Consider the following 14,407-nt stretch of genomic DNA (forward strand, 5'->3'; position numbering starts at 1 on the left):
GCCAGTACATCAGGAGACGTGGAGGAGGCCGTAGGAGGGCAACAACCCAGCAGCAGGACCGCTACCTCCACCTTTGTGCAAGGAGGAGCAGGAGGAGCACTGCCAGAGCCCTGCAAAATGACCTCCAGCAGGCCACAAACGGTCACAAACAGACTCCATGAGGGGGGTATGAGGGCCCGACGTCCACAGGTGGGGGTTGTGCTTACAGCCCAACACCGTGCAGGACGTTTGGCATTTGCCAGAGAACACCAAGATTGGCAAATTCGCCACTGGCGCCCTGTGCTCTTCACAGATGAAAGCAGGTTCACACTGAGCACGTGACAGACGTGACAGAGTCTGGAGACGCCGTGGAGAACGTTCTGCTGCCTGCAACATCCTCCAGCATGACCGGTTTGGCGGTGGGTCAGTCATGGTGTGGGGTGGCATTTCTTTGGGGGGCCGCACAGCCCTCCATGTGCTCGCCAGAGGTAGCCTGACTGCCATTAGGTACCGAGATGAGATCCTCAGACCCCTTGTGAGACCATATGCTGGTGCGGTTGGCCCTGGGTTCCTCGTAATGCAAGACAATGCTAGACCTCATGTGGCTGGAGTGTGTCAGTAGTTCCTGCAAGAGGAAGGCATTGATGCTATGAACTGGCCCGCCCGTTCCCCAGACCTGAATCCAATTGAGCACATCTGGGACATCATGTCTCGCTCCATCCACCAACGCCACGTTGCACCACAGACTGTCCAGGAGTTGGCAGATGCTTTAGTCCAGGTCTGGGAGGAGATCCCTCAGGAGACCATCTGCCACCTCATCAGGAGCATGCCCAGGCATTGTAGGGAGGTCATACAGGCACGTGGAGGCCACACACACTACTGAGCCTCATTTTGACTTGTTTTAAGGACATTACATCAAAGTTGGATCAGCCTGTAGTGTGGTTTTCCACTTTAATTTTGAGTGTGACTCCAAATCCAGACCTCCATGCGTTGATAAATTGGATTTCCATTGATTATTTTTGTGTGATTTTGTTGTCAGCACATTCAACTATGTAAAGAAAAAAGTATTTAATAAGATTATTTATTTCATTCAGATCGAGGATGTGTTGTTTAAGTGTTCCCTTTATTTTTTGGAGCAGTGTATGTAAACACATAAAACCTATAAATACAAACCAAACTAAAAATTGGATACGGTTAGGGTAGCCTACTAGTTGTTTTCTTCTATGGGTGTTAACAATTACATAATTAAATTGGCATTAATGCTATGACATATCTGAATATAGGCAAGTGACTGTTGCATGTGTGTGCAAAACAGGCAGTTTCTTCCCTACTTTCTCATGTTGCACTACAATGCTCCAAACACTTATGTAATTGAGTTTTGGCCATAGTGAAAGCCCATACTGAATCATTACCTAGACCTAGGCCTAGCCAACCACTAGAGAGCAGAGGAGGCAACCACATATTTTCTACCAAACTGTGAGAAACTGCTATGGTTATAGTGGCCACTAACAAAACATCTAATACAATCAACTCAAATCCAGTTAATGTAAATTCCAGTTCCACTCTGGGAAAACGTTTCATTATTGATATCGCTGGCCTCTAGGAAAATTACACACTGTGACATTGTTACCTGATTTACTTTCAATTTATATTTTCAAGCATTTTTTATTGTGGTAGGGAATTCCCTGCTCAGGAAAGTATAAAAACACTGGGAGATGAAGCAAGACACACAAAAGAATTAGGATAAACCAAGGATAAACATTGTTATTACCATGATGCCAAACGCCAAGCTTTGTGAGTAATCTATAGCCTATATAGCCTATATCTCTTTCTCTTCTAACAAAAGTATTGTTTTAAAATAAGTAGCCTATTTATTATTTGCTTAAAGTTAGAATAGGTCAGGTTATCTGAGAATATTTTTTTCCTGCATGAGAATATTGCAAAATCATCTAAAAATGATTGGCATATTATTGACAAATGTATTTGTATAGAAAGTTTCAGTTTTAAGTCTTTGTTCTACGTTGTTCTTGAATCTGTCAGATTTTGCCACTTGGCTGCTCTTGGTCGCGCTCACTTGTTCTCTCTGGCACGTGAACATGTCCAGCCCAGTGGTGTCGCGCAACCGCCCGATAACTGACAACTGTCTTACTACTGCGCAAACACTACTTTGGAACATCACGGAGGCGCTTGCACAGGTGAGACACAGGCACATTTTCCAATACTGTTCTTGATGGTAGACTATTTATTTAATTCATATCTGTAGCCTATTCATTAAATTCGTTTCAATACTAGGAACACCTGTTCAAAGGAATAAACTGCACGGACCAGGGTATGGAGTTGAACACGAGAACACAGACGGTGCAAGTGTGTGCGCCAAAGGTAAAAAAATAAACACATTCTGTGATCTGTATTCAATTTTTTCAGACAATAATGTGAATTTCCCTATATAAGGCTATATAAGATCAATATTGAAAGCCTTTGCTGAATAATCTATACTTTGTTTTATAGACCAAAAGCACTCAACAGCACTCAACATGTTCCAGAGTGACAAATGTAACGTTTGATCAGGTAGGCTATTTGCTATTGTCTATAAATTACATATTACTGTTGTTGCCCAGAGCAACAGTTTTTCCCATAAGAAATGGCATGTTAATTTCCAGTCTAAAGGGGGCAAATCGAACACACTGTCTGCCTGTATTGGTAACTTTTTTACAAGTCATTTTTCTTGTATATCACATAGGACAAGTGTCTGAGGAACATTGAGGAGGATCTGCGATGTTATAGTGACATGTTACAAGCTATTGACCCTAAACTGCTTGGACCCAATGTGCTGCAGAACCTCGGAGAGATTAAGGAGGTAAAATCTGGGAATAACTATGCCAAAATACTGGCATGGAGAGGACATTACCTAAAAAATAGCCTTTTGAGATATTTCTAACACAACCAGTTTTGTATACGAAAGTCACTGTAGCTGCAGGTTTAGGATACACAAGTCTACTGACATATATGGCCTCTTCTCTCACCCTTTCATTTGCTTTCGTTTTTTAAACAGAACTGCTTCTCCTCGTCTTTGTTGGGAGTCTGGTCCTCTCAGCAGGTAAGAGATTTTCAAAAGCAACCTTGACTATCATGAAGAGGCCTTTCACGTACTCAGTCTAAAGTTAGCAGGGATTACATTGGGATGTGGGTGGTGGAATTAATGGTCACTACAATATCTCCCAACCAAATATAGTAATTTGTATGTCAACTGTGTGTAACCAAATAGAGATAAAATTAACTTGACAGTGTACACTGTTTATTTTCAGGATACACAAGGTTGTAGGCCTACTCAAGGTACTGCCTACCAAAATGCCTTTGATGAAAGGGTACATCTGTGTAAAGTGCTGAAGGGGCTCCAGGTTCGCACCGTAACCATCAACAGAATCATTGGATATATTCATGCTGGAGAACGCAATATGTAAATTGGCATGTCATCATGGACCTGGCAGGCGCCTATGCTGTTGGAGACTATTCCTCATCACCATCATCGTCGTCATCTCCATTCTCTCAAGGGAAAAATAATCCAGTTTTCATGAACATAACAAAGTTGCCTTGTCTTGTGGACAAGTTTTCTTTAATATTATCATCAAATAACAGTCTGATAAAGCTATTGGGGATTTAGAATTTACAGGAGTCAAATATTTATAACTTAATATATAAGTATTTAATCTAAGTATTTATTTCTTGATTTTTTTTTTTACTTGAAAAGCTAAATAATATTAAATATGATATTTATTATCAACCTAATGGGTTGTATTATTTATTTGCCTAATTTATGATTTAAAAATATTTATTTTCTACATATCAATATAACTTATTTTATAACAGTTTTTGTTTAAACATCTCCAAAATAAAATACATTTAGCAATGAATTAAAAGAGCCTAATGCCAGCTGTTTTATTTCTCTTTTCGTTTTCATGGTATTTTACTCATTTACATTTACATTTACGTCATTTAGTAGATGCTCTTATCCAGAGCGACTTACAAATTGGTGCATTCACCTTATGATATCCAGTGGAACAACCACTTTACAATAGTACATCTATATCTTTTTTTTTTTGGGGGGGGGGGGGGGGGGGGGGGATATCCTATCCCAGGTATTCCTTAAAGAGGTGGGGTTTCAGGTGTCTATAGAAGGTGGTGATTGACTCCGCTGTCCTGGCGTCGTGAGGGAGCTTGTTCCACCATTGGGGTGCCAGAGCAGCGAACAGTTTTGACTGGGCTGAGCGGGAACTGTGCTTCCACAGAGGTAGGGGGGCCAGCAGGCCAGAGGTGGATGAACGCAGTGCCCTTGTTTGGGTGTAGGGCCTGATCAGAGCCTGAAGGTATGGAGGTGCCGTTCCCCTCACAGCTCCGTAGGCAAGCACCATGGTCTTGTAGCAGATGCGAGCTTCAACTGGAAGCCAGTGGAGTGTACTCAAACTCTCGCTCTCTCGCTCTCTCTGTCTGTTTGTATGTGTGTGTGTGTGTGTGTGTGTGTTTTTTTTTTTTTACTATCCTTGTGAGGACCAGAAGTCCTCACAAAGTTAGTAAAACAAGGAAAATTTGGACAAGTGGGGACATATCACCGGTCCCCATTATTTTTGTCTTAGGGGTTAGGTTTAGGGTTACAATTAGGATTAGGGTTAAGGTTGGGGTTAAGGTTAGAGTTAGGTTAAGGAAAATATGATTTTGAATGGTAATAAATTGTTTGGCCCCACAAGAATAGTGTGTGTGTGTGTGTGTGTGTGTGTGTGTGTGTGTGTGTGTGTGTGTGTGTGTGTGTGTGTGTGTGTGTGTGTGTGTGTGTGTGTGTGTGTGTGTGTGTGTGTGTAGAATATTTTGCCATATATAGTCAATACATTAAACTGAGTTAAATGATGGGAAACAGTAAGATTTATTTCCAGGAAAATACACAGTGGTGACCCCATATCACTGACTTGGGTGGTGGCCAAACCACACAATATGCTCGTTCTTGTAGGCCAACACTGGTCAATTATACTAATTTAACTTGGAATCATAGCCTACTGTAACTGTGTGCAATATGTGGGCGGTTATTTTGAGGCCTAAGTGAAGACCAGAGAGAAAGTTCAGAAACGACCATACATTTGTGTAGGCGTCAGGGGCGAAAATCTGATATCAACTTTGGAGGGGACAATTACATGTAATTTTCTCAAGAGCAATTCCTGAGGGGGACACCAAAAGTAGTGCTGTAACACATAGCCTACATTGTAATATGGTAAATGTATATTGAGGAACCAAAGAAATAAGGTGTTTGCCGTACTCCTAACTACCGGTACCCAAAACTACACAACTAATCACAACAGCAATACCATTGCCTTTAACAAATCTTAGTTCAGTCACCAGTTTAAGTTGAGAGTGGGGGTATCCATGGCATTTTCCAATTATGTTCCTATTTTACAAGTCAAAAAAATTGAGAAGCTTTCAAAATGTTGCCAAAAAAAGACTCAACAAACTTACCTGAGACTCCGTCTCTGCCAGTCTGTCCCTGCATATCTGTCCTCAACTCTGCTGTCTGTGTGCCATCTGTTGCCTGCTTTGCCTAATGACATCATTGTGAAACATTTCCATTAGAATTTCATTTCTTTCTTATGAACATTTTATCAACTAGTCTTTGAGATATTAGGCTACTAGGGTTCTTACTTTGCGTTTTGGTGTACTGAAAAATACTCTGATGTCCGTCTTTTATTTTTCTGCCATTTTTCTACCTGGCTGGCTGGCTACACACACACACAGTGTGTAGGTTATTTACAGTAGGAGATGGGCTTCTATCATATCTTTTATCATTCTATTTGGGCTTTGATCTAAAAGGTAGCTAGCAAATGTGAAACGGATTAAAATGACAAGAGTTGACAGCTGTATGAGTTCACCATTTACACAACATATGCTGCAACCTTTTGTAATTTTAATAGTTTGTTTCATATTGGCTGGCTTCCAACAATAGCTGAATTTGCAAAGCAAGCGAGCACCAATTCCATTTCAGTGGTGTTTGCTATAATCTTTGCTACCCGGGTTAAATAAAATAAATAAATAAAAGTTCCCTTGCGACAATTTAGCTTTTGCAACGAGACCATTAAATATATTTAAGACAATGGTAGAAGAGAGTGTAGTTCTGTTCAGTTTGGACTTCAGTTTATCGCTAACCTCATCACAGGGACTTTGAAGCACTAACTTACATCATCTGCATGCTGATCTTGGAATAAATTGACGATAGCAAAGATTCCATCTTTGACGAGGCCACATAAATGGAATAGGTACTAGCTAGCTTAATAGTTAATATTTGTGCGCTAGCTCTGCATATTCAGTTAGTGTGTGTGCGCGATTGACTGGATTAACCTCAAGTCAGTTACGTTCATTGAGTGCCTTTCAGACAGTAGGCACGACCCCTCTGTTACCTTGCCAACTAAGGAACTGGCAGTGGATCAAACCATTGTGAGGCAAAGGGTGGGGGGGGGTCGCAATCTTTTGAAACTTAAAAACGCGCTATTAAGTGTCTTTAATTAGCACAATTGCTTTCATTGCGTATTATTAATATTATTTAAATTACATAGTTATGTTTCAGTGATATATTGGGGGGGACAAATCATATTTTTCCCAGGATGGGGGGGTTGTGTTCCCCCCGTCCCCCCCGGGATTTTCCGCCCCTGGGTCATTGTCCATTTGGAAGACCCATTTGCGACCAAGCTTTAACTTCCTGACTGATGTCTTGAGATTTTGCTTCAGTATATCCACAATTTTCCATCCTCATGAAGCCATCTATTTTGTGAAGTGCACCAGTTCCTCCTGCAGCAAAGCACCCCCACAACATGATGCTGCCACCCCCGTGCTTCACGGTTGGGATAGTGTGTGCACGAGGGCACTGCGCTCATTCACCTCTGGCCTGCTGGCCCCCTACCTCTGAGGAAGCACAGTTCTCGCTCAGCCCAGTCAAAACTGTTCGCTGCTCTGGCACCCCTATGGTGGAACAAGCTCCCTCACGACGCCAGGACAGCGGAGTCAATCACCACCTTCTGGAGACACCTGACACCCCACCTCTTTAAGGAATACCTAGGATAGGATAAAGTAATCCTTCTAACCCCTCCCCCCCCCCCCCCTAAAATATTTAGATGCACTATTGTAAAGTGGTTGTTCCACTGGATATCATAAGGTGAATGCACCAATTTGTAAGTCGCTCTGGATAAGAGCGTCTGCTAAATGACTTAAATTTAAATGTAAAATGTGTTCTTCGGCTTGCAAGCCTCCCCCTTTTTCCTCCAAACATAACAATGGTCATTATGGCCAAACAGTTCTATTTTTGTTTCATCAGAACAGAGGACATTTCTCCAAAAAGTACGATCTTTGTCCCCATGTGCAGTTGCAAACCGTAGTCTGGCTTTTTTATGGCGGTTTAGGAGCAGTGGCTTCTTCCTTGCTGAGTGGCCTTTCAGGTTATGTCGATATAGGAGTTTTTTTGCTGTGGATATAGATACTTTTGTACCTGTTTCCTCCAGCATCTTCACAAGGTCCTTTGTTGCTGTTCTGGGATTGATTTGCACTTTTTGCACCAAAGTACATTCATCTTTAAGAGACAGAACGCGTCTCCTTCCTGAGCGGTATGACGGCTGCGTGGTCCCATGGTGTTTATACTTGCGTACTATTGTTTGTACAGATTAAGCGTTTGGAAATTGCTCCCAAGGATGAACCAGACTTGTGGAGGTCTACAATATTTTTTTTCTGAGTGTTTGGCTGATTTCTTTTGATTTTCCCATGATGTCAAGCAGAGGCACTGAGTTTGAAGGTAGGCCTTGAAATACATCCACAGGTACACCTCCAATTGACTCAAATGATGTCAATTAGCCTATCAGAAGCTTCTAAATCCATGACATCATTATTTTGCATTTTCCAAGCTGTTTAAAGGCACAGTCAACTTAGTGTATGTAAACTTCTGGTCCACTGGAATTGTGATACAGTGAATAATAAGTGAAATATTCTGTCTGTAAAAAATTGTTGGAACATTACTTGTCATGCACAAGGTAGATGTCCTAACCGACTTGCCAAAACTATAGTTTAACAAGACATTTGTGGAGTGGTTGAAAACCTAGTTTTTTAATGACTCCATCCTAAGTGTATGTAAACTTACGACTTCAACTGTACATCTTTATCAGATAATGACACAGGGCTCGTTTGAGTGGTGAGGCTGAAACAACCGACTGGAGACAAAAGTCGAGGAGAGAAGTCAGTGGGAGGTGCATCTGCGACAGGCGAAAGTCAGACACTGATGTGGTTTTCCAACAGCAAGGCTCAGTGCAACATGGCAGTGTTGCAGTTGTTTATTCAAGTTTTTCTTTGTAATGTCGAAAAACTCTTCAACCCCCATATCACACACTGACATACTAAAATATGTGTTCAATGTACAGTCAATGAGACAGCCTCAAATAACATTAATTTGTATGTATCCACTATACATGAATCTCTGCAACGTTTGTTTCAGTCATGTCTTTGGTTACGTTTTGGTGTCAAACAAAAACACCCTAATGATTGGTTGACAATAGAGCCTCCCACAATTCAGTCAATGGCTGCAGGATGACGTTGATGCAGTTGACATGTAGGTGGAAGTCGGGACAATTTCTATTCCCATAATGCAACACATTTTGAAAGGAGGTGACTGACTTGACAAAAGTGATCCGTTCCAATGTGCCCACAGTCAGATATGAGTCAAATTGGAAATTCTCTTGTAGTGTGAAATGAGCTGCAGAAAATAATACATATATACCACATGATTAAATAGAAAACACAGTAATGTTAGAGCGGATCACTTTTGTCAATTTGGTGACAATCAGTGGTCAAAGAGTGTTAGGCGTATAGATTAAGCAGACACGATGACATGTAGCTTACTACTAGGCCTTCCTATACTCTATAATTTTCGGGGGTGGTATGGTTTTGATTGAACATAGCCAAGTGACTCTCGCATTGTTCCTTTTTTCACTCTCGAGAAACGTGAGCCCGCATGCAGTCGAAAAGGTTGACTGACACATTGTTCGAAAGTCAGATTTTTGCATTAGGTTTGAGCTAACAAATGGACTTATGTTCGGCTATATTGGCCTATGTTCTTCCCATTATTAGTAGCTAGGCCAGGGCGGACAAGTGCAATAATAAGTTATCCTTCGGGTAATAAATGTCTTACCTCAATAAATTCAAATAGGTGTGAATTTATAAAGACTATGTTGACGAGGAATAACATGTCTATTGTTTTCGAACGATAACCATGGTAGGTGTATGTGATGGGCTCGAGGACACGGTTGGTACATTAGACAGCACCGTCGGTGAAGGAGTGCGGTTGGTCAACAATTTAATGGCGTTGAGAAGATGGCGAGTACAAAGCAGTCTATATGTTGTATATTTGTATTACAATTCCTAACGACATGCTGCCTGGACATAACAGTTCAATCAATAGCCCACACAGACAAATAGCAGTCATTTTCATTCAATGGATGTGTACCACTGACACCCAGTGGAAGGTGCACGGTACTGTCGAAATAAATTCATTAGGTTACACAGGACCTTTTCATCTTTAATTAGCGCTGATTTGACACAGGTGCGGTAATGATTGGTCCATGCTTGGACATTTTTGTCATATAAATGTTTGTAATTCGATTTAAGCAATTCAGTGGGTCTGCGAAGCCGCCGAACTACATTCAGGTTGCAAGCTCATAAATGGAGTTTCTGCAAAACTCTCCGTGGTGGGTCGCGACCCTGCTGTCAATTTCTTTACTTGCTGATTGTTATCAGTTTTTTAATCCTCGTGGTTATGGTTATAAAGATGTCAGTCAGGCCCAATCCTTCAAACCGCGTGCAGAGCCAACCAGTCCTCCTAGGCCGAGAACAGTACTCGTGAAGTGCCACGAAGATTATCTTGAAGTCGTTGTGAAAGCTGACCTGTTTGACATGGGCATTCTGGTGGACGGCAGCGACTTGCACCTAGGTTCCAATAAAATGGGTAGCAAGGGCGTCGAAGATTCTTGCAGTGCGGTTCCAACGGGGGAGGCAGAGTTTGTTATCTTCGCCCAATTGACCGCATGTGGAACCAAACTCGCAGTAAGTTTTTCGAAAATGTCAGCTTAATTTAAGTTACTCGTGTCACAGATCTAAGTAGGCTAATTAGGTTTACGTGTTAAACAATTTACAAGGCTATGGGACTCTTGTAGGGGGCTGAGCCAAAGGGCTAAGTAAAGAATGTCCTGAAAACGCTTCCATGGACAGGACGGTAGCCATGGACTTCGCAACTGCAAATGGCTTCGCGAGTCCATGGCTACATGGACAGAAAGGGGCACACCGCCCAAGGCCATGATAAACTCAGCAAAAAAAGAAACGTCCCTTTTTTTCAGGACCCTGTCTTTCAAAGAATTCGTAAAAATTCGAATAACTTCACAGATCTTCATTTGTAAAGGGTTTAAATGCCGTTTCCCATGCTTGGTCAATTAACCATAAACAATTAATTAACATGCACCTGTGGAATGGTCATTAAGAGCTTACAGATGGTAGATGATTAAAGTCAGTTATGAAAACGTAAGACACTAAAGAGGTCTTTCCACTGACTCTGGAAAAACACCAGAGGAAAGATGCCTGGAGTCCCTACTCATCTGTGTGAACGTGTCTGAGGACTGCAGATGGGGCCAGGGAAATAAATTGCAATGTCCATACTGTGAGATGCCTAAGACGGCTCTACAGGGAGACAGTGCTGGACAGCTGATCATCCTCGCAGTGGCAGACCACGTGTAACAACACCTGAACAGGATCGGTACATCCGAACATCACACCTGCGGGACAGGTACAGGATGGCAACAACTGCCCGAGTTACACCAGGAATGCACTATCCCTCCATCAGTGATCACTGTCCACTATAGGCTGAGAGGCTGGACTGAGGGCTTGTAAGGCAGGTCCTCACCGGCAACACCGTCGCCTATGGGCACAAACCCACTGTAGGACTGGCAAAGTGCTCTTCACTGACGAGTTGTGGTTTTGTCTCACCAGGGGTGTTGGTCGGGATCGCGTTTATCGTCGCTGGAATGAGCGTTACACCGAGGCCTGTACTCTGAGGCATGCTCGATGTGGAGGGTCTGTTATGGTCTGGGGCAGTGTCCCAGAATCGGACCGAACTTGTCATTGCAGGCAATCAACGCTGTGCGTTACAGGGAAGACATCCTCCTCCCTCGTATGGTACCCTTCCTGCAGGCTCATCCTGACATGACCCTCCAGCATGACAATGCCACCAGCCATACTGCTCGTTCTGTGCATGATTTCCTGCAAGACAGGAATGTCAGTGTTCTGCCATGGCCAGTGACGAGCCCAGATCCCCACTGAGCACGTCTGGGACCTGTTGGATTGGAGGGCTAGGGCCATTCCCCCCCAGAAATATCAGGGAACTTACAGTTGCCTTGGTGAAGAGTGGGGTAACATCTCACAGCAAGAATTGGCATTTTGGTGCAGTGAGGAGATGCACTGCAGTATTTAATGTAGCTGGTGGCTACACCAGATACTGACTTGATGTTTTACCCCCCCCCCCCCTGTTCAGTGACACATTATTCAATTTCTGTTAGTCATGTCTGTGGAACTTGTTCAGTTTGTTGCATCTTTAGCTCATACAAAGATTCATACTTTAAGTTTGCTGAAAATAAATGCAGGTGAGTACGCTTTCTTTTTTTCAGAGTTTATATTGTTAGCCTAAGGTTTGTGGTTCAGGAGTTTTGTGTTTAATATCTGCATATACACAGCACTCAAAGTTGCAACTTGAGGAAAGAAATTAGCAGAACTTCCTTAATGAATCTTCAAGCTGCACATGTAACGCCTAACCTCTCCATCTCTTCCACAGTTTATGGAGACGGAGCTGGTTTATTCCAATATTCTCAGCTATTCACCTGCACCCTCTTCTGGTGTTGTCAGATTTGATTCGGCTGTGATTCCCATTGAATGCCATTACGGAAAGTGAGTTACCTGTAGTGAACATTGATGCCTAGTATTTTGATATAATGTGTTTTTAAACACTTAAATAATGTTAATGTGTTTAGGAGGTATGCTGTTGACAGTGCTGCCCTGGCTCCCACCTGGATCCCCTTTGCCTCAACAGTGACTGCTGAGGACCATCTGCAATTCAGCCTCCGCCTCATCACGGGTAGGATGTTTGTTTTGTTCACTTCATTAACTTGTACATTTTTAGTTATTCATGGACCTTAAGTTTTTCACACAAACATGCACTCTAGTGTGCAAGTTGCCAGTGTAGACCAGTGTTCATGTTAGCAGCGTAAACCATTTGTTTGCATCAATGGGCCAAATGAAGTGATCTCTTTTCAATGTGACTGGTGTATTATGAAATTCAAACCAGCATTAGGTATTAAACACTAGTATAAGCATCCCCAAATGGATGTCTGTTTGCACATGCTCATCCCCACCTTCTCTACAGATGACTGGCGCTCTGAAAGGGGTTCAAATGCCTACTTCCTGGGTGAAACCATACACCTGGAGGCAGCTGTCACCATGGGCAACCACATGCCCCTCCGCGTGTATGTGGACCATTGTGTGGCCACGGCAACCCCTGACGCAGACTCAAACCCTAGACACAACTTCATAGAGTACTACGGGTAAGGTCATGTAGAAAGTATTGACTGGTGATGGTTGCTTCAGCTTACCATAGTACAGTAGGATACATTTCATTTTTCCAATGCTTGGCTATTGGCTCACAACTGTGGTTGGCTAAACAACTGTAGAAAGCCATCTAGTTGGCTTATTCCTTTCCCTAACCACCTAGTTCCCTGTCTTGCCTAATTAGATGCCTCACTGATGCCCAGCTGACCGGCTCTAATTCACGGTACATGCCCAGGGTCCAGGATGACAAGCTGCATATCATGCTGGATGCCTTCAGATTCTACCAGGAGGATTCCAATTTGGCAAGTGCCCACTCCTTTGTTTATTCTTCTTGTGTTCTGCACCTTTTTGGCCATTCTGATATCCATTCCGTCACCACAGATCTTCATCACCTGCCATCTGAAAGCTGTCCCCGCCATGTTTTCCGTGAAATCAAGGAGTCGAGCGTGCTCCTTCATTGAGAACAGGTATGAGATGGAGAATCCTGCCTCTTGTTAACACTGACATTTGTATGGAGGCTGCGAACACTAATGGTTTTCTTCATTAGCACTGCCAGGGGATTTCAGACTGTAGAATTGGACCTTAAAAATAATTGTGGTTAACGGATGCATACTGCAAAGTATTTACTGTGCATGACCATAATGATGGCAAGTTATTTAACTTTGAGCTGCAATCGAACAAGATGTTCATTCTCATTCCAGCTGGAGGTCAGCAGATGGGAATGACCAGGCCTGTATAAGTTGTGTGGTCTCCAAACGCTTCGCAGAGCCTACTGCCCCCATGACTACAACCAACACTAACACTACTACTCCCAAACCAAATTCATCCAGCTTCCGCGTTCGCCCAGGCCAGCGCACAGAGCAGCGCCGAAAGGTTGAGCCCAGATCCAAAAAGCCTTACTCTGGTGTCTGGAAGAGGGGAACGGACAACACAGAAGGTGGGTTACGATGATGCTTAGCCAATCGGAGGCAACCTAAATGCATTGCATGCTTAGTATGTATTGGCTTTTGCTCCAGCCTATGCTTTTCTCCCATGTGATTTTCTTTTTTTTTTTGGTTGCATGTTTTAAGATTAACGGTCCACCAATGTGCTCTAGCTAGAATTCAGGAAAAAGATTTTTAACACTTATTGAACTGTTTGAATATCATTGACAACCAATAAATGTTTTCTAAAATTAACTCAAGGTTTAGCTAAATCAGATAATGTTATTCCAGAGTGGAGCAAGACTACCATCTTGGGGCCCCTGATTGTTGTCCCTACTCAGGAAGTTATCACCTTGGCAACGGTCTCCACGACACTCCGCCCGATAATGACATTGGGTGAGACCGTAGACTTGGCAGCAGTCCATCCCAAAGAGCTGCTGGAGGCTACAACTGTGCCAACGGACTTCTCTTCGGGCACCGGTGGTACCTGCGAAAATGAAGGCAGGAAATGCACGCTTTCTGAATGAGACGGGCACTGCTGTGAACACCATAAGTCTCTCCAGTCACACAAGATGGCATCTCACTGGCTTGAAGGGTGCTGTGCAGGAAGTCTACTGTGGAACTTGAATGCAATTGACTCTAGGATGGCAATTGACCAACCCTTGGCTTAAACCACTAACCACTAACTAACCACTAAGTTCTAGGTCCTTTTTTTAAAGAATTAGATGTGAATTCAAATGGTTTAGTATGTTATTATTGCTGATCTGCTTTTCCATTTCACATTACCTTGGCCAATGCAAATAAAAATGTTACATCCATAGTTGGCTTATTTCATTTTGTTTTTAGCG

General features: G+C 42.8%; 2 protein-coding genes across 2 annotated transcripts; both read left to right on the plus strand.

The window, feature by feature from the left end:
* The first annotated feature begins 1,710 nt into the window (after positions 1 to 1,710).
* LOC123741889 (interleukin-12 subunit alpha) lies at positions 1,711 to 3,869 on the plus strand. The gene is made up of 7 exons (XM_045716169.1): positions 1,711 to 1,773; positions 2,020 to 2,174; positions 2,272 to 2,358; positions 2,488 to 2,547; positions 2,720 to 2,836; positions 3,032 to 3,076; positions 3,285 to 3,869. Exons 1-7 carry the CDS (start codon positions 1,752 to 1,754, stop codon positions 3,438 to 3,440), a joined length of 642 nt encoding a protein of 213 aa, XP_045572125.1. The 5' UTR covers positions 1,711 to 1,751; the 3' UTR covers positions 3,441 to 3,869.
* Positions 3,870 to 9,525: 5,656 nt separating this feature from the next.
* LOC106599192 (zona pellucida sperm-binding protein 3) lies at positions 9,526 to 14,179 on the plus strand. Its single transcript, XM_014190312.3, has 8 exons — positions 9,526 to 10,092; positions 11,867 to 11,979; positions 12,063 to 12,166; positions 12,455 to 12,632; positions 12,821 to 12,938; positions 13,018 to 13,103; positions 13,338 to 13,573; positions 13,851 to 14,179. The coding sequence occupies exons 1-8, from the start codon at positions 9,712 to 9,714 to the stop codon at positions 14,084 to 14,086; spliced, it is 1,452 nt and encodes a 483-aa protein (XP_014045787.3). The 5' UTR covers positions 9,526 to 9,711; the 3' UTR covers positions 14,087 to 14,179.
* The last annotated feature ends 228 nt before the right edge of the window (positions 14,180 to 14,407 follow it).

This window comes from Salmo salar, chromosome 03 (genome assembly GCF_965601325.2).
Source record: "Salmo salar chromosome 03, fSalSal1, whole genome shotgun sequence".
Taxonomy (NCBI): Eukaryota; Metazoa; Chordata; class Actinopteri; order Salmoniformes; family Salmonidae; genus Salmo; species Salmo salar.